This window comes from Podarcis raffonei, chromosome 1 (genome assembly GCF_027172205.1).
Source record: "Podarcis raffonei isolate rPodRaf1 chromosome 1, rPodRaf1.pri, whole genome shotgun sequence".
In the NCBI taxonomy this organism is placed as follows: Eukaryota; Metazoa; Chordata; class Lepidosauria; order Squamata; family Lacertidae; genus Podarcis; species Podarcis raffonei.
Genome location: NC_070602.1, coordinates 119,699,142 through 119,719,911, shown reverse-complemented (window position 1 = coordinate 119,719,911; position 20,770 = coordinate 119,699,142). Strand labels below are relative to the sequence as shown.

The window sequence follows — 20,770 nt, the reverse complement described above, 5'->3', positions numbered from 1 at the left end:
TTCAAATTAAAGACCTTTATGAGACAAATTAGGAGTTATTAGTGGTTAGTGGTCTAAAAGCTTGCAATCCTACTTATCTGGGAATAAGCACCATTGAACTAAATTGAGCTTTCTTGTGAGTAGGTAAAAGTAGACATGGATAGGATCACCCTGTTAATTAGTGTGCTATTTTTTCTGTGTGTATTTTATATAAATAGATCTTTTTCATTTTATATCATATCTGTTATAAATAATTTCAAAAATAGGTTGAACACTAATCTCTTATTTTTTTCTCTTCTTTAATGCCATTTGTCAATATGTTACTTACAGGTAACATTTCTGACCATTTTTACTGAGGTGGTAACTTGTGACATACAGCAGTGTTCCTCTATACCAATAAATACATAATTTTTCAAAATCAATCCACATAGAAAACTAGAATACCAATTCACAAAAGATTGGTGTAAATTTACGGACTATTTGAAAAGTAATTGTGATGACCAGATTACATTTGTAGGTTTGCAAGAAGTTTTGTGAGGTGAATAATTTGAATTATTGCATAATTGGATAAAAAGGAAGATGTTAGTTAAGATAATTAAAGGCAATATGAATTTAAGAAATGCAGAAGAAATGATAAAAATGGGGGACCATCAGAGGTGATGGAAGTCCAAAAAGATTGTATAAGATGTGAAATTTTCTGGTATGTATGACAATTAATATGCTCAAAAAATAATTAAAAAATTATTTAAAAAAAGAAAACTAGAATACCACCAAGAAAGCTATGTTAGCATATTTCTCTTTTACTTGCTTATTTATAGGGATGCTTGAAGATTTTGTTTTGTCCACATTTTAAAACTGATCTGATTTTTACTTCTTGAAGTAGAACACTCTTATTCGTGGTTTTCGGAACTTTTCTGAATTTTGCAATGCAGTTCTCAGCCATTTGGCGAAGGGCCATAGCTCAATGGTAGAGAACTTGCTTTGTATGCAAAAGGTCCCAGGTTCTATCTCTTGCATCTCTAGGTATAATAATAATAATTTATAATAATTCATTATTTATACCCCATCCATCTGGCCGGGCCTCCCCAGCCACTCTGGGTGGCCTCCAACAAAGATTAAAAATACATTAAAACATCAGTCATTAAAAACTTCCCTAAACAGGGCTGTCTTCAGATGTCTTCCAAACATCAGATAGTTGTTTATCTATTTGACATCTATGGGAGGGCGTTCCTCTTTGACATCTGATGGAAAGGCACCACTACCAAGAAGGCCCTCTACCCGGTTCCCTGTAACTTGGCTTCTCGCAATGAGGGAACCACCAAAAGGCCCTCGGCGCTGGACCTCAGCGTCCGGGCAGAACGATGGGGGTGGAGACGCTCCTTCAGGTATACTGGGCCAAGGCTGTTTAGGGCTTTAAAGGTCAACCCCTAACACTTTGAATTGTGCTCGGAAATGTACTGGGAGCCAATGTAGGTCTTTCAAGACCAATGTTATATGGTCTTGGTGTTATGTAGGACTAGGAACTCTGGTAAAATGATGCCCATCAGTGTTGTCCATACAGAGCTAGATAGATCAGTGATCTGACTTAATATAAACTAGCTAAGTTTCAGCTAAGAAAAAGTACCAAAATGGGCATAAAATGCATTATTTTAGGTCAAAATGGTATCAAAATGCATGTTTTAGGTTGTTGCTGGAAATGTGCCTTTCAGCACAAAAAGTGCATATTTTGTACAACAACCATATCTGCAGATTGATGTGGCAATGATGTTGAACAGATTTATGAAGGAGCATAAGTGAAAACTTACATGGCTCAGAAAAAGACTTATCAGTCCATCCCTAGTTTTCCTTATACTGGATTTTTTTGGTTTGGAGTAGGGTTGCCACCTTTGGGCTGGGAAAATAAAGGACAGGACGGGGATGGGGGGCAACTGCATATCCTGCAAGTGACTGGGAAATCCCATTTTTTATTGTGAGAGCACGTCAGCCATTTTGTTTACCATGATCTCATGCAATTTCATGATGCAATTTCCCACTGGAAAAGCACTTTTTCAGGGCTGTGATTTTACACCGTGCCCCCAAACACACATTTGTGATAAAACGCTTTTTTTGGGGGGGACGTGCGGTGTGAAATGGTGCGTGATCATGACAACCACAATGGCCACCATGCTCTCATGACACACACACATAAAAATGGCATCCCAGATTTTGGCTTCAAAGTATTTGAGGGGATGAGAAAAAGAGAGAGAGAAAATGAATTAGCAAAATGGAAATACAGTGGTACCTCGAGTTAAGTACTTAATTCGTTCTGGAGGTCCGTACTTAACCTGAAACTGTTCTTAACCTGAAGCACCACTTTAGCTAATGGGGCCTCCTGCTGCCGCCGCGCCGCCAGAGCCCGATTTCTTTTCTTATCCTGAAGCAAAGTTCTTAACCTGAAGCACTATTTCTGGCTTAGTGGAGTGTGTAACCTGAAGCGTATGTAACCCGAGGTACCACTGTACAGGACAAACTATTATACAGGATGGCTGGCAACCCTAGTATTGAGGAACATTCAGTCATATAAGTTATCACCTTTAGTACTACAGATCAAGCCCAGGTTTACCAGTTTATCTTTTATGACACAGAGCACATATAGCAGAATGCTTTGCATGTCATCCTGTAAAGCATTTGATTCCTTTCTTTTAAGCCCATATGTTTAACAAAGGTTTGTTTTCTCCCACAGGGTCCCGTGGGTCCACGTGGGCCTCAAGGTCTGCAGGGACAACCTGTAAGTGGTTTGATAATTAAAAGTATAATTGGTGGCATTTGGGGAAAATAATAGATAATGATTTATCATTTGCATTAGTGTGTTACAGTCAACTTTAGGAATGTGTTATCTCCCACTCCCAATGAACTGTCTGGAAATTGAATTTCTTTCTTTCTTTCTTTCTTTCTTTCTACCGCTGCACTGCATCTGAACTCTTAACTTCTGTTAACTATGGTTAGTTGAAGCAAGGAAATTCCTAACTCATATTATGAATTTGGCTTGTTTTGGTAAACCTTTGCTAAGATTAGCCACCGTTTGTCTATGTTTGTAAACAACAACAACGACAAACATTTTATTATTTATATGCCACTAATCTGACTGCCACTCTGGGCAGCTCTCAACAATGTATTAAAAACACAATGGAACATCGAACATTTCAAACTTCCCTATATAGGCACTTAATATCAAGCTGCAGTTAAATTTAAAAATAATAATAATAATGAAGTGAAAGCTTCCAACCTGAGGGGAGAATGTGTGAGCTCAAGACTTACTGTGGCTTACTCCTTTAATAAAGAACAGTGGTTCTTTGACAGCTATTATATCAACAATATTGTGTCAAAGAACAGTGGTTCTTTGACAGCTGTTGTGTAAACAAGAAGACTTTTAGGGACATTGCAACCCCCAATAAGTTAATCAAAGTTAATGGAAAGGGATTTCTTCAGTAGAACTGCTTTGCCTAATCCCTGCTCCATTACTGCCCAAGTTTTATCAGTGACATCCTTTGGATAATGATAAAAGTATCGGCTGCTAGTTTTCTCATTACTGGAAACGATCCTTGTTGTCATGTACAGTTACTTGCTGCTGTGCTCATATTGTTGCCTCTCCCTTCAAGAAGCCGAGAGTAACTTCCACGGCTTCTCCAAGCAGTCATCTGTCAAGATGTGGACCACCCCAAGATCTGTTTATAAGCATTATAAAAATTTATATGAGTTGGAAATAGATTCATAGACAATGCAAGATATTTCACATCATGTCTTTCCTTATCTAATAGATTTCTCCGATTCTGAATGTATATCTTCTCTGTTTTAGGGTGCTCCAGGCCCCTCTGGCCCTCCAGGTGAACATGGAGATCCTGGGCCAATGGTAAGGTCAATGATACTTCTACCTACCCAAATTTTAAGAGGGTAGGGAGAGAATGCAATGAAATGAGGTGTTGTAAGTTCTGGTGGTGGCACCACTTATGTGGCGGTTATGTGAACCAAATTTGGGGAAACATTTCCTCTCAAGACAGTAAAGCTTTGCTTATTGTTTAAGTTTTCCAGTTGTTCTGATTTTATGAGGGAGCAATCTATTCCTCTCCCCAACCCATCCCCGGAATTGTTTAATTTGTTAATTTAAGAGTGCATCTTTTATCTTGCTAGGGGCCAGCTGGTGTTCGTGGTCCAGAAGGCCCTCCAGGGAAACCTGGCGAAGACGTAAGTTTCAAAATGCTCACCTTTCAGATTTGCCAATGGTATGCTAATGGAAGCATTATGACATCACGTGTAATCTGCTGTACTCCCAAAAACTGGCTTTAGAGAGTGAGGAACTCCATAGAGCAGCTTTTGAGTGGCATGGGTGCTACAGAAGAGGAAATTTGTGATTCCTCCATGCACACAGATTACTGGTAGATGACTAGAAAAATCTGAAACTTGCCATTTTTAATTTCTCCAAACTTGTACAGTGGTACCTCGGTTTTCGAATGTAATCCATTCCGGAAGACCATTTGACTTTTGAAACATTTGAAAATCAAGGCGCAAAGGGCAGCCTGCAATTTCAAAGGAGAAAATTGGGGGGGGGGACACCTCCGCAGAAGCCATTCAACTTCTGAAAAGTGTTCGAGAACAGAAGCAATTACTTCTGGGTTTTTGGCGTTCAAAAACCGAAATGTTCGGCTTCCGAGATGCTTGAAAACTGAGGTACCACTGTATCATCAACCTGTGGGCAACACTTGCTATTTACAAAGTGACCTTTGCATACATATGGACTAGAAACCTATCTTTCATTTTTCATTGTAAGCTGGTTTCCTTCAATATTGATACACAGAATGATAAACGTAGATTTATGCTCAGTTATATTGAAAGGGGACATCTCCAAAGATTCCTTTTTGCTAGCAGAAAGCACTTCCACTTGTGCAATGTATGGCTCCCAATTTTTGCTGATGCCCCCTACCCAGTGACACCCTCTTGCTAAGCTGGTCCCGAGAGTTTGAAAACCCTCCTCAGTAGAGGGCATGGCTCAGGGGCTGCTATAAATAGATGGGGTTGATAAAACTGGGCCTATGAGTGCAGAGTCACCGTTGTTACAGCCCACTATGGAGTCAGTTTCAAGACCAATTTAATTGCATTTTCCAACCATCCCTTACCATCACCAACTGTTACATAGGGAACAGCTTGCATTAATCTGCCAGAACATGGATTCCAACAGAGATTTGACTCCATCCTGCAGGTGAGTGGGACAATCCGCCTCTCAATCATATGACATCATTATGACACCACATGATTGGCAGGTGGATTGCCCCACTCACACTGGGTCCTCAAGCACCTTACAGCCAGCTGACTGCTGGGCACTTGGGAACTGGTGCAAGGGGTGGTGCTAACCCTATGCTCAATGATTCGGGAAGCACCAAGCACAGGGCTGCCATTTCCTCCCTTCTCTCCACCCCAAACAGGGGTGGACCTTGGTTATATGCTGCCCTGTGCAAGGCCATTTGCAGTGCTGGCTTAAGCTGGGCTTTGGGAAGGAGGTGTGAGGCTCTGGCAGGGCCCTAGAGCCCTTCCTCCTCCCCAAAGCCTGGTAAGCACTTGCCCAGCTTTGGGAAGGAGGCAGGAGGATTCTTGGACCCTGTCTGAGTCCTCACGCCTCCTTCCTGAAGCCGAACAAAGCACTTAATGGGCTCTGAGATGCCACCCTCCTTGGCTGCATGCCCAGTGCGACCACACTGCTTGCACTGCCCGAAATCTGCCCTTCCCAAAGTTGAAGGAGGAGAAAGAAGTCTGTATTTTGCATGCTTTGAATGCTCAAGGAAGAACTTGCTCTTGCAGCCAATGTGTGAAAAAAATCAGGATTCTTTCTCCTCCCTGGCCCCCTGCACCAGCTGATTGGCAGGTAGGTGTGGTTTGGGCAAAATGGCATTACAGCCAAAACTGGACCCCCCTGGCAGACTAAGACTGACCTGCACATGGGAGTTTCTCCACGCCTGTAATAAAGGTTTCTATCCAGCTGCAAGCAGAAACTTGAGAGACACCTTCCGTTTGCAGCATGACAGACTGAAAGGAATGTTGCAGTGCTCAGTTTATACAGGTCAATGAGAGTTTCCCCCCTGAAATGCTAATCATAGTGCAGAGAAAGGTGTTTTTAACCCAGGCTGGGGAGGGAAGGCTAATGACAATCCCCACCCCCTCAGCATCCTGGTGTTGGTTTAAAAAACCAAACCAAATCCACTTCATGACTGCTAATCAGTTCACTACTAATATTTATTTAGGCCCCTTGAGTGGCATAAGAAAGTGATAATGAGGTGGTTGTTATGTGTCTTCTGTTTATCTTGTCACCCAAAAAGTTGTGCTACGTTAAGCTGACATGCATATATTGGTCAGCAAAAAAGAAAACTTGAAAAATGTTTTGGGGAAAAACAGATTCAGATATAGATATTTAACAATGTCACATTGAATTATATAAACTCCCTTGTTTGCATATATAGTTGATTTGTATGTGTGAACGTTACCGATGGATTGCAAAATAAATCTGAACTTTTTTTTTGCTCTTCTTAGGGTGAAGCTGGCAGATCAGGACAACCCGGAGAAGTTGGATTCCCAGGATCTCCAGTATGTTCATGAGCATTTATTCATAGAAAGTCCTGGTGCCTAAACTCCCAGGATAGTAGACTCCTAGTAGACTTACACCATGTTTTGTTTTGCTTGACATATAAGCTTAGCAAAACCCTACACACCACTTTACATTATGGGAAACACTGAAGATTCCAAACATGTTTTTGAGTTACCATGGAAATTATATATGAAAAGCCTTGCTGGCAATTGTATACTAAGCCTTCCTAAAACAACACTCAACCAGATATATATATTTACACACACACACAATGTGTGTGTGTGTGTGTGTGTGTGTATATATATATATATATATATAATATATATCTCCACCACCACCAGAGCAAATCAATAGGAACTGCATAAAAAGGACTTACTCTTTTGAAGAGCTTAATGACTGATAACATATCCAAATCTGCACCAACCATCTGTAAAAATGGCCAAGTTGTATGTTCTCCTCAGGGGGGAAGTGAACAGAAAAAGCTAAGTGCCTTTTGAAGTCATGCCATTTCTGTGTGAGTGACTCTGTAGATTGTTGTGTGTTTTTTTTTGGCTGCTATTGCACAGGGGGAGAGGACACCTCTTAAGAAGAAACCTGCTCCCCACACCATTGAAAGCAATGAGTTCAGCTCTGCGGGAAACCAATAGGCAATCACAGGACATTGTAGATCTCTGCTTTTCATCAGCTGTGCAGTTACTTTACACCCTGCGATTTTCTTTTCTTTTCCCTGAGACCATCACTTACGTTTCCTTTGGAAGTGTTTCATTTTTTAAAAACCCTCATAAACAATGAAAAGTTATTTCTGCATTACATCCTAACCTAAACTTAGTTTCTCTACTACAAAAAAGTTCAAGCTTGCATTGCAGTCATAATTTCTATAAATGTGTCAGCTGCCTCTAACTAAACCTTGCCTCCTCTTTGGACCATATTCCCTGCACAGACTCCCAAGGCATAAAGTCATCTGCTACCCATTGAAGCAATTAATGAGTTTAATTGTAGATGTAATATTCAACATTAGAGTAGCGTTTCAGCACTTTGCAATTTTCAGCTCATTTGTCATACAACAATAAACCAAATTAAAGTAAGGCAGATTAAACGGAGGGAGATATTTTATTTTTATTTTTTATTTATTTTATTTTTTATTTCATTTTATTTTATTTGTAGCCTGTGCAGGGGAGAGTGAAAAAAGCTCAGGCTTCCTTATTTCTTCTCATAAGCAACACTGCGAAATAGGTCAGTGAGCTGCTTTGGCTCAGCAGTAGAATATCTGCTTTACCTGAAAAAGGTCTCAGGTATAATGTCCAATGTGCCTAGGTAGGGCTGGGAGAGACACCCTGCCTGAAATTCTGAAAAGCTGCCAGCAGACAGTGTAATCAGTACTGAACCAGATGGCCCAAAGGTCTAGCTCTGTATGTTTTCATACCTATGTTTTTATAGGTGAAGCTGAGATAAATTTCTCCAGATCTTGTGAAATAACTGCAGAATACCGGCTCCCTAATTATGCTGTCCTTAGAACATGTGGAAGGTTTTAGTGAGAAACAATTATTTCAAATGACCCAAAAGTATAAAAGACAATTCATTTGAAAAGAGAAGGAAAGGGGGCAGGCGAAAATTACATCCATAGGCTTGTAAATAAAACCAGTGAAATCAGTTTAATGTAGCTAGTAATGTGTTACCTGCTTGAGTAGGGACACGGGTGGCGCTGTGGTCTAAACCACTGAGCCTCTTGGGCTTGCCAATCAGAAGGTTAGCGGTTCAAATCTCCGTGACGGTGTGAGCTCCTGTTGCTCAATCCCAGCTCCTGCCAACCTAGCAGTTCAAAAGCATACCAACGCAAGTAGATAAATAGGTACCGCTGTGGCGGGAAGGTGAATGGTGTTTTCAGTGCACTCTGGCTTCTGTCATGGTGTCCTGATGTGCCAGAAGTGGTTTAGTCATGCTGGCCACATAACCTGGAAAAATTGTCTGCGGACAAACGCCGTCTCCCTCGGCCTGAAGCGAGATGAGCACCACACCCCATAGTCAAATTTGACTAGACTTAACCATCCAGGGGTCCTTTACCCTTTACCTACCTGCTTGAGCAGCATCTTGGATTTTGGAGCATGTGTAAAGTTCTTTGCAGAAGAGAGGTTTTGAGAGAGACCACCTCGCTGGTTGGTTCCAGGAGGCAAAGACGGGGTGAAGCTTCACATATTTACAAGAACCTGAGACCAGTTCATGCCAGCTCCTTAATGGTAATGGGTGGTTGTTTGCCCCATTCGTGAGATACACTTCATCTCTGATGTCAATAGTCTCTGTGATCAATCAGAAATCAACTTAGAGAGTAGGTCTACCTTCTTGGGACACGGGTGGCGCTGTGGGTTAAACCACAGAGCCTAGGACTTGCTGATCGGAAGGTCGGCGGTTCGAATCCCCATGACGGGGTGAGCTCCCATTGCTCGGACCCTGCTCCTGCCAACCTAGCATTTCGAAAGCACTTCAAAGTGCAAGTAGATAAATAGGTACCGCTCCAGCGGGAAGGTAAACAGCGTTTCCGTGTGCTGCTCTGGTTCGCCAGAAGCGGCTTAGTCATGCTGGCCACATGACCCGGAAGCTGTACGCCGGCTCCCTCGGCCAATAAAGCGAGATGAGTGCCGCAACCCCAGAGTCGGCCATGACTGGACCTAATGGTCAGTGGTCCCTTTACCTTTTACTACCTTCTTAATGACATTGCACTTGAATGTCTAAAGCCAGCCTTTGTGGAAAAAAGCTTAACTTGATGTGTGTTCAAGAATAAAACAGTGGATGACCATCTATTCAGGATTCACTGTGAGGGTGTGAAATTCCACACACTCTAGGTGGCGCTGTTGAGCTACATCGTAATATAGAAGTTCATTTAAAGAAATGAAGATATGCCATAAAACCATAAATAAAGGAAACAACAACCATATATTTATTATCGGTAAAAGCATATCAAAAGAAATGCGTTTTTAGATCTGTGATCATTTAATGAATAATAAAAAAATTGTTCAGTAGATGACACAAGAAGTTAGATGGAAGAAGCATGGAGGGGCATCTTCGCTTCTTCAATTGTGTCTTTTTTTGGTGCAGAATAGCTGACTCAGGACAGAGGTTTAACAGCTGTCATGTAAAAGAAAAAATTGCTTTTGGGTCTGTAGTCCTCAAAATGATTTCCCACTAGATTTGTTTAATTAAAGAGTAGTCGTATATCTCTTTCATTTTGGTAATGAAAAGTCTACCTCTCTTGTGTAAAATAATTCAGTAAGCATTCTAGCTGTTTTGTTTCCATGCATGTAAAAGGACTCTGAACCTCAGCGGCGGCTAGAGCAAATAGGACACAGCCCCAGTAAACTTGGTCTACCCTCAAGAAGTCCCCACCTGCCAGTCTTATGCTTTTCAGCTAGCTCAGGGTGTGGCCCTGCCTGAACCTCCTTGAGCTCATTTTCTTACAATTCAGTAGGGAGGAGGAAGATGCCAAAACTATTGATTTGCAGTAGATTGGCAAAGGTTTCATGACTCCCAAATGTTTAACAACCACAAAATGACTTCCCTCACCTAAATTAGGCTGCTGAAGCGAAGAGAGCTAACCAGGTGTACTTTTGCTTCAAAGGACTGTGAGTTCAGCTTAGTTTTGCTATTGAAAACAAACACCTAGGCTCACCGTATGCTCAGAGGCACTCTGTTCTTGAATTCTAACTCCTATGTCTTTTGCATCTGGTGGTGGTTGGTAGGTTTTACTGAAAAGCACAGTAGTTCTTCAAAGAGCCTGAAGTCTGCTCACCCCTTCCCTACATCAGGCTTGCATGTTGTGTGAACGTAGATGTGTAGACTAGGGCCTAGGAAGCCAGGGTTCAAATCCCTGCTAAGCCCACCCGGTGACCATGGAGTGCTCACTGTCTCTCAACCTAACCCGCCTCACATGCTCATTGTGAGGATAAATGGGATACATCTTTTGGGCCATAGCTCCTTGGTGGAACACATCCTTTGCATGTAGAATGGTCCCAAGTAGTGCTGGGCAAAACTGCTGTCAAGAAACCCTAGAGAGCTGCTAACCAATCAGAGCAAACAATAATGAGCTACATGGACCAATGGTCTGACTTGGTATATACACCACCTATGTAACTATGAGTTGTTTCTCTTTGTTTCAGGGTGCTCGCGGTTTTCCTGGTGCTCCTGGCCTTCCAGGTTTAAAGGGCCATAGGGTAAGTGTGACCACTTCTGCTTTCCTGGTCAATTTTAGTATCAGGGACTCGCTGGAAGAGGAAGAGTGGTGGGAGCAGCCCACCCAAGAGCCCACCAGGGAGAAGACAGAAGATGACGACTTAGATCCCCGATCCTGGTGGTGGGACACTGAAGAGCAGGGACAAGCTGGGAGGTTCTAGAAGCGAGGGGTTTGAGCGATCAAGGCGTGGGGGAGAGTTCAGAAGAAGTAGGCCCTTCCAGGATAGGGCTAGAGGTTGAAAGTCATAGTGTGAGCGCAGATTCAGACAGAGAGGAGTCAGAAATTGCCTTTGCTACCCAACACCAGGACAGTCCCAGTCCTGCTGGCCAATCTCCCCATCTGATACCCTGCTCAAGGAGAGTGCTGCACATGGCTGAGCAATGGACCAGACAGGCCCAAAGCAGAAGCCCATCCCATCACCGTAGCCTTTGTCTGCTTAGGAGGGATCCAGAGTAAAAGGCTGTAGGGAGAAGGGCAGAGCTGGTGGTCAGTTTCAGCAATGTCTCAGCTGGATTAAGGCAAACCAGAGGACTCTACCGTATTGTTATTTTCTGTTGAATAAAGCTAACTGCATTCCATGCCTCCTCTGTCTCCCTGCCCTGTGGTCAACCAGGCACATAATGTGTGTGCGAGTGTGATGAACTATTCTTCTTTGAGTATTAAAAATTAAATATTCTTGTATATATGTCATAGGGACATAAAGGACTCGAAGGCCCTAAGGGTGAAATGGGAGCCACTGGATCTAAGGTAATGGCTTGTTTTTGGTTTTACAGGGAAATGGCTTGATTGTGTTGTCAGGAATTTGAAATGATCAAATCTCATGCATAGGATAACTAGGGGCAGGATTTTGATTAATGAGCCTCATTAGAGGAAGCCAGGTTGCATTTGGTGGCAGCAGAAGCTTCTTGCAATGGTTGCCTTACCTCAGCACCATAATGCATAGAGCAGCTGTGTGAATTGCTCCACCCTGTGACACATTTCCATGCCACCTACAAACAGAGCTGGATGTAGTGTTGAAGCTCTTCAGCCATTGGGGGGCAATTCAGAGTATAAACCGCTCTACCTATGTTTCGTGGGGCCCAAATGGAGTGGCATCAAGTGGCTTTCCTCTGGCGATTGTGAAGTGTAGGCCATCCTTAATCGTTGGTTTACCGTTTCCCCTTGAAATTACACACCTGAAGAAAAACAAAGCAAAATATAGTGTAAGATATACAGTGGTACCTCAGGTTAAGTACTTAATTCATTCTGGAGGTCTGTACTTAACCTGAAACTGTTCTTAACCTGAAGCACCACTTTAGCTAATGGGGCCTCCTGCTGCTGCCGCGCCGCTGGAGCACAATTTCTGTTCTCATTCTGAAGCAAAGTTCTTAACCTGAAGCACTATTTCTGGGTTAGCGGAGTCTGTAACCTGAAGCGTATGTAACCTGAAGCGTATGTAACCCACTGTAGTTATCTGATGTAATGAGTTACCCATTACTTCTTTATCAGTACCAGAAGACTCTCCTCGACTCATGAGGGAAGTTTTCTTTAGCATCTTCCAGTGGGTAGATCTGGCCCAACTCTCCAAAAAAGACTTCCAGCACAGGGATTCTGAAACCAAATGCCTCATTTGGGGCCATCTGTTGCAGAATCCACTTTTGTAGCTTTATGGTACTTGGAATGCAAATTGCTTTCTTCATTTGCTGCCAGTGTTAGGGGGACCGCTGCATGGGACAGTGGTTTTCCTCTCAACAGTAGAGGTTTAAGGGACAAAGCAAATGCATGCTTCAGAGAAGCAAAATTATGGGATGCTCTCAGGATGTTTAAAGATGAGTGTGCTTCTGGTAGTGTTTAAACCAAGGACTACTCATAAGTAACAGTGCTGCATTTATGCATAACATAGTACAAAATGGCGTGATGAGGTTATTATCCGAGGCAATTTAAATATTCCTAACTTTTGCATTTGTGTTTTCTGTGAATTTATAGGGGGAACTTGGTCCATCGGGTCAGATGGGTCCACCAGGCCCTATGGTGAGTGTCATTTGTATTATTTATGGTTCCTGTTTCTCCTGCCACCCTGAATGCTTTACTGTTGCGATATCGTGGCAAGCATGGATCCAGTCCATGTGCTGAAGAAATAACGTTAATTACTTTGATCAATCTTCTCTAATGTTGTTTGACTCTGCAATTCTTATGCATGTTTACTAAAATGAGTTCCATCTCTCTCTCCCCCCCCTTAGTAAATATGTTTAGGAGTGATATCTTAATGTCCTCAGTTGTGGGGAGAATTGTGTGTCAGCTGAACACACTGGGGATAGATTGGGTGGGACTGGGTTTCCTCATCCCATGCCCCTCCATGGATAAAAATTCAGAGCTATTGTCGTTCTCTGTTGTGTACTTAGCAGCACAGTAACATCTGGAGGACCAGAGTTTCCCCAACTGTATTTATGTCAGGGACCATGTTGAGGAGGGCTGCACTGAAGAGGAATGGTGGGAGCCTCCCCCTGCTCCTGATCAGGATCCTGAATCTTCCCAGGAGCAGGAGGACCGTATAGATTTGGAACAGCGGTTTGCAGAGGGACATAGTTCAGAAGGCAGAAGCTGGGAAATACTGGATGGGGAACAGCTAGGAGAAGATGCACTGGGAGAGAGAGAGTTAACAGATTCACTGTCTCTGGAAAGCATTCCTCTGCTCTCCCCAAGGTCAAGAAGAGCTCAGAAAGTGGCAGAACAGAAAGCACACAAAGCACAGAGGGTACAAGCTCAGATTACAAGACATAGGAGTGACGTAGATTAATAGGGACGTAAGGGAGCAGGATCCTTAATTGGGAGCACCGCCATTTTAGGAGATGGGTTCTTTGTTCTCTCGCTGTGATTATTAAAGTTTCTAACTGGTAAGAAGACTCCCTTTCCTTAGTTCTGCTTATCTGCTACCACAGGGGGAGGAAGCCGATTCCCTGAAGCCTGACAATTTACATTACTTAGCACAACTTGCTCATATCAGTAACTCTTATTCAAGCATGTAAGCACATCCAGACTGATATTTCTAGCCATGATGCCTGAAGCCAAAAGAAAGGGAAGATATCTTAGTGAGTAAATATTATCACTTTCAGCCTGATAAAGTGGCTACCAGGTGGAGGTGAAGAAAACCTCCAGCAGTCAGAGGGTAGGACAATAAGGTGTGGAAAATCTTAGCAGAATACCATCACAGATCAAAGGCACTTCAGATCTTAGGCATGAAGGCTGCAAGCCTAACCATAGAATCATAGAATCATAGAATCATAGAATCATAGAGTTGGAAGAGACCACAAGGGCCATCGAGTCCAACCCCCTGCCAAGCAGGAAACACCATCAGAGCACTCCTGACATATGGTTGTCAAGCCTCTGCTTAAAGACCTCCAAAGAAGGAGACTCCACCACACTCCTTGGCAGCAAATTCCACTGTCGAACAGCTCTTACTGTCAGGAAGTTCTTCCTAATGTTTAGGTGGAATCTTCTTTCTTGTAGTTTGTATCCATTGCTCCGTGTCCGCTTCTCTGGAGCAGCAGAAAACAACCTTTCTCCCTCCTCTATGTGACATCCTTTTATATATTTGAACATGGCTATCATATCACCCCTTAACCTCCTCTTCTCCAGGCTAAACATGCCCAGCTCCCTTAGCCGTTCCTCATAAGGCATCGTTTCCAGGCCTTTGACCATTTTGGTTGCCCTCCTCTGGACACGTTCCAGTTTGTCAATGTCCTTCTTGAACTGTGGTGCCCAGAACTGGACACAGTACTCCAGGTGAGGTCTGACCAGAGCAGAATACAGTGGCACTATTACTTCCCTTGATCTAGATGCTATACTCCTATTGATGCAGCCCAGAATTGCATTGGCTTTTTTAGCTGCCGCGTCACACTGTTGGCTCATGTCAAGTTTGTGGTCAACCAAGACTCCTAGATCCTTTTCACATGTAGTGCTCTCAAGCCAGGTGTCACCCATCTTGTATTTGTGCCTCTCATTTTTTTTGCCCAAGTGCAATACTTTACATTTCTCCCTGTTAAAATTCATCTTGTTTGTTTTGGCCCAGTTCTCTAATCTGTCAAGGTCGTTTTGAAGTGTGTTCCTGTCCTCTGGGGTGTTAGCCACCCCTCCCAGTTTGGTGTCATCTGCAAATTTGATCAGGATGCCCTTGAGTCCATCATCCAAGTCGTTGATAAAGATGTTGAATAAGACCGGGCCCAAGACAGAACCCTGTGGCACCCCACTAGTCACTCTTCTCCAGGATGAAGAGGAACCATTGATGAGCACCCTTTGGGTTCGGTCAGTCAGCCAGTTACAAATCCACTGAGTGGTAGCATAGTCAAGACCGCATTTTACCAGCTTCTTTACAATAATATCATGGGGAACCACGTCTACTCAGAAGCAAATCCTATTGTATTCACTGGGGCTTACTCCAAGGAAAGTGTGGTTAGGATTGCAGCCTTTGATATCTTTTGGGAGTGATTATTCTCTTCCTTACTTAAACAAGGGAGGCATGCAACAACCCTTTCTGTATGTCTACCTGGACTTAGAGGTTCGTTTTCATTATTGTAGTCATTAATAAACTCATTATTATAGCTAGGTCTTGCCTGACCTTGGAAACCTAATATATCCTGCCTAGGAATGGATCTATAATGTTACCTGCTAGATACTATACTCTTTATCACTCTTATAGCTTTCTGTTGTTTAATATTTTAATGCTGTTTCTGTTGTTGTGCCTTAAAACCTTAAGGAGATAAAACACATGAAGTAATAAAATAGAGTAAAACAGACAGAAAAAAATGTACATCATGTAGGTTGTTTCACCTGCGACTACTGTTGTAGAACATGATTGCATACTGTTTGCGGTGAAGTTGTAAATAGAAGGTGATCTCCACTTAACTTTGGCTCGCTAGAATGTTTTTTTACTCCCTCTTTTGCTGGTTGCAGGGTCCTCGAGGAATGGCAGGAGAACGAGGACGAATTGGACCACAGGGAGTTCCAGTAAGTAGTTATTTGTAATGGAATAACCCCAACAGATCCCAACGGGGTGCTCGACAGTGAGGTCCAATGAGTCCCAGCTCCTCAAGGTGTGTGTGTGTGGGGGGGTCAGCCATGTCCCATAGAGTTGGCATCTATGGTCCTGGTGGTGACCACAATATATTAGTTTGGCTGAATAGGTGGACTCCCATAAGTGAAAAAAATTAAAGGTGTGTGTGTGTGAAAAGGATACATTGGAATTGCCCCCACTCTTATTTCCTCCTATTGCCCTATACCTGCTGTTATGGCCTTTGTCTTTGAGCCACCATCATATTCCTCTTAGGTTTCTCCCAAGCTTTCCTAACCTTCATTTTTCTTGTTTTTGTTTTCTACTTAGGGTGCTCGTGGTTCTCATGGTATGCCAGGGAAGCCGGGGCCAATGGTAAGCAGCAGCTCTTGTCCATCTTTCTTCGCCCCCCACTCCACCCAAGTTGTTTTCAATCTGGTCCCATTTCATTCAAATGAGAAAAGAACATGACTCATTTGGATCACACCACTGTTCCCTGTCAACCTATTTCACAATGTGTTCTGGAAAATTAGCTTCCAGCTAAGGCCTGAGTGTTACAGACAGCAGCTGTTTTTTGGTGTGTCTTGACATGAGTGCAAAGGCCCATAGGATGGGGAATGATGTAGGGTCAGGTAGACCTGCACTTGCCCCTGCCTCCCCAGAACTGTTCTCCTGCCTGCTTCTTATCAGGCAATGCCACATTAGGGCACATGACCACATGTGCTTTCTTGTTCAGTAGAATGGCATTATCTTTACTTGGCGCTTGGCTTGCGCCCCACTTGCTACCAGGTTTGATCACCACGAGTTAAGGTCCACGATTCTGATTCAGTTTCTGGACCAAAAAGTATTTATCATTCATTCTAATACAATCTAATTTGATAAAAACGGAGCCTTCCCATAAACCCAGAGTTTAACAAAGGGCTCATCATAGAAGTGGCAAGCAATTATTGTACTTCAAGGCCCCAAGCTCCCCCATTTGTTGAATAATAAAACACATGGACATAGTATTTTAGGTTAATGGGCAAATTAAGGCCGCAACTTTATTGGTTACAGAATGTGAGTGGTATTGGCTTAGGCACTGGAATTGAACCAACTATATCTGACTCCTGCCCGCCATGCAGGTAGTCTCGTAAGGGTCAACCACCAGTAGGGGGAGCCCTGTTGATGTATATCAACTGAGAGCTCCCCCAGGGTCCCTGATGAGGTTGTGGTCTGGCCCTAGCCCCTACCCGGGCTTCGGATGAGATCCACACCCCTGGATCCCTTTAACGGAATACCCTTAAAATGGAGGGCAGGTGATGGCGACACCTCCCCTCCCCAGAACCAGGTTTTACCAATGCCTAATGCCAAACCTTACAAAGCTGTGACAATTGCTACAAGGTCCCCTCAACAGGCGACCAACCGAGGTCCATAGCAAGGCCAATATGACGAACGCCTGAAAAGAGTGTGGGAGATCTGCGAAGCAGGAAACCAAGAAGGCAATTCCTGGTCCCATGGCTGCTTAAATGCAGCCAGCCATGCCCCCTGGCTGACCGGATTGGTTCGGCGGGTGCATGACGTGGCCAGGAATCCCCTCTGACGGGGGGAAATTGCTACGCCCCTGCTGTGCATGGGGAGAGCCCATGGCTAGTGCGCAACACCTCCCCACTGGCAAGCGGAGCGGTCTTCTTGTCAACGCATAGATTCAAGATGGTCTGTCCAATTTGTTTCCAGTCCAAAATGGCTAGATCCAATTCTGATAATAGTGTTGCAGCAGATAACTGGGAGTGCTGCTGTACTTTTAAAGCACATTTGAAGTACTCCCCCTCCCCCAAAGAATTCTGGGGACTGTAGTTTACCTCTCACAGTGTTACATTTCCCAGCAACCCTTAACAAACTACAGTGCCCAGAATCCTTTGCGGTGTGTATGTGTGGTTGTGCTTTAAAGGCATAGTGTATACACAGCCTGAGTTTTGACAAGTACGTGTTATATTTCAGCCAGCCTTTTGTGGCTACTGAACCTGCTCAGCTTCTGTTGGGTTGTTTCAGGGTTTTCTCTCTTCGGTGTTTATTTTTGTGCTTCCACAAACCTTGGGCTCCCCCCAACCCTGCTGATGCCTTCCTCATCTGTATGTAAGGGCTGACGTTTGGAGAACTGGGTTCACTGTTTATCTATATGAATGTTGAGCTGTTGTAGTGATGCTTTAAGAAAATTCAGTACAAGGCTTCATGGCAAATGATGCTCTCATCATGAATTAATTTCTGGAACAAATCATACTTCTTACTGAGATTGCCAGGAGAAGCGTCCTTTATAACAAGGCATTATTTTACAGTGTGTGAGTGCCTCTTGTTCTTCCAGAAGGTGCCAAGCCAGCAAAAAGGAAAGGAAAGGAAATCACTGGGGAGCAGTGAACATTTTGAAGTGGTGGTAAATGTTTATGGTCGCTGTGTGCTGCTACCCAGAGCTTGTCTAGACAATCTATCTCTTCAGCATAGCCAAAGAAACAAAAAGCACTACAAAAGCCCTTAGAAGTTTTTCCTCTATATATCAAGCCAGAAAATATTGGTTAATTCTGTGGAAGAACATGACAGAGAAATATCCAAGTCTCCCTAAGAGGATGGAAAATAACTTTTCTGCAAGAATAGCAACCATAGACACTGCTATTGTCTCAGTATATTACTTTCTGGGTGGACTGTACTAAAATTAGGAGTGCTGGAGAGCAGTTCACACACACAGGGGTGACGCTTGGTACTGCTGATGAATATGAAAATGGATTTCATTCTAAACTGAGGAGATGTGAAGTCCTATGACATTTGATCCATGATGGTTCATTCTGCAGAACATCATGTTTTTTGCTGTTGTTTTATTTTGATGGAATGATTCCATGTGCCTTACAGACCTTGAACATGAAACTTGGCTCACCTTCCCAACAAAGCTGAGCATTTTATCATTTTCTTTTGAGTTTAATACTAACATTTATCTGTTGCGAAATTCGCCATGGCTCAGCCCGCAATGCTCGTTTCAGCCAAGTATTTCTGGATCACAGTAAACCAGATTCTCCCAATATCGGATTGCATATTTATGGAACAAGCTTTCAGCTTTGAAGATTTGACAGATCGAATACCAATCCCAGGACTGACCTGTGCTTAATTTTCTCAACATGTGAAGCTATGACAATAAGACTCTGTTAGAACATGATGGCAGAGGTGTAAGAAAAAATGACTCACAGTGTCCCAGGCTGCTGGTGTCTATACAAGGAGTGTGGGCTCTCATCCATTACATGTACAGTGTCAACACACCCAAGGCAGCAGCTGCTTAGGCCAAAGATCCCTGGTTTACTAATGCTGCATGCATAGCAGCTGAGGGCCTAATTCCAATCGGACACCAGCTGCAAAAAATGGCTGTAACATTCCCTCCACACACTCACACACATTTTGTTTCGTTGGCATCCAACTCAATGGAGAGCTCTGATGACTAAAAAAACTTCCTCACTTCTTTGAATTTTTTTGTTTGCTGTTAATAAAGGTGTTGCCCTATTTAGATTTTTAGATTTTGCCTGGCGTAGACATATGTAATGTCAATATGTCTCCCATTCATAATTCATTTTCTCCCCAGAAAGTGAATATTCATTGAACTGAATGCTGAAAAGGACTCGCCTAGTACTTTCAATGTAGAGACATCACCTTGCCAACAAAGGTCTGTATAGTAAAAGCTATGGTTTTCCCAGTAGTGATGTATGGAAGTGAAAGCTGGACCATGAAGAAGGCTGATCGCCGAAGAATTTATGCTTTTGAATTATGGCGCTGGAGGAGACTCTTGAGAGTCCCATGGACTGCAAGAAGAACAAACCTCTCCATTCTGAAGGAAATCAGCCCTGAATGCTCACTGGAAGGACAGATTGTGAAGCTGAGGCTCCAATACTTTGGCCACCTCATGAGAAGAGAAGACTGCCTGGAAAAGACCCTGATGTTGGGAAAGATGAAGGGCACAAGGAGAAGGGGACGACAGAAAACAAGATGGTTGGACAGTGTTCTCGAAGCTACCAGCATGAGTCTGACCAAACTGCGGGAGGCAGTGGAAGAAAGAAGTGCCTGGCGTGCTTTGGTCCATGGGGTCACAAAGAGTCGGACACGACTAAACGACTAAACAACAACAAAGTACTTTCAAATATCTTGGTTGTAGTTTGCTGCCCTAAGAGATCTATCAGGGATTGCTCGTTCCTTGTGAAGAACATTTATTGACATTGGACAGATGTCCTTGTGGAGCTTGGGTTGGCAGCTGCATGTTGGTCAAGCAGCCATGTTCAATCACATTGTAAATTCACTGGGAAAATCTGCATAATCATTGGAAAACCAGCCTTTCCCAGAAGAAAAGGTAGTACACGTGGTTAGCTAATCATCTTGGTGCAAGTTACCACTTTAGGCTGACTTTTAAATGCCCAGTATGTTTTTCCCCACCATCATGTTGTCTGGTAGAGATGATAAGGAGAACATGTGCTCAATTATGTTTACTATCTCCTTGTTGTAGGGTCCCCTTGGTATTGCTGGTTCACCAGGTTTTCCAGGCATTCCTGGCAGGAAGGTAAGTCATGTTTTGGTTCGATTCTGTTAGGGAAATACCTCTCCACTTTTTCTGTACTGCATCTTCTAATATGCATATTTTTGTTTCAGAACAAGGAGATAAAATATCCCTGGCACCCCAATTCTAAGAAAGTTTACTCAGGAGTAAACCCCAATGATTCAAAATCAGCCATGCCGTGCTTGATTATTTGGTGTAGAAACAATCAGTTTATCCATCATTTGTCGCTAGATCCTGGTCTTAGTGCGTCATCCAAACATGAGGTCGTGGTTTAGCTTTCTCCAAACTAACCATTAATTATGGCCAGGTGTGTCCTAAGGCTAATGGCTTGTAGTTTGGGAGAGCTGAACCGTGAACCTGGGTTTGGATGACATG

At 43.2% G+C, this 20,770-nt stretch overlaps 1 protein-coding gene across 2 annotated transcripts in view; it reads left to right on the top strand.

Moving 5' to 3' along the window:
* The window catches only part of COL5A2 (collagen type V alpha 2 chain), a 186,965-nt gene that overhangs the window by 115,817 nt on the left and 50,378 nt on the right, over window positions 1-20,770 (top strand). For both annotated transcript variants that reach the window (XM_053360184.1, XM_053360191.1), the window contains 10 exons: window positions 2,702-2,746; window positions 3,815-3,868; window positions 4,147-4,200; window positions 6,535-6,588; window positions 10,738-10,791; window positions 11,505-11,558; window positions 12,777-12,821; window positions 15,741-15,794; window positions 16,168-16,212; window positions 20,345-20,398. In XM_053360184.1, coding sequence (XP_053216159.1) covers window positions 2,702-2,746; window positions 3,815-3,868; window positions 4,147-4,200; window positions 6,535-6,588; window positions 10,738-10,791; window positions 11,505-11,558; window positions 12,777-12,821; window positions 15,741-15,794; window positions 16,168-16,212; window positions 20,345-20,398 — 513 coding nt within the window. The remainder of the gene's footprint in view (window positions 1-2,701; window positions 2,747-3,814; window positions 3,869-4,146; window positions 4,201-6,534; window positions 6,589-10,737; window positions 10,792-11,504; window positions 11,559-12,776; window positions 12,822-15,740; window positions 15,795-16,167; window positions 16,213-20,344; window positions 20,399-20,770) is intronic.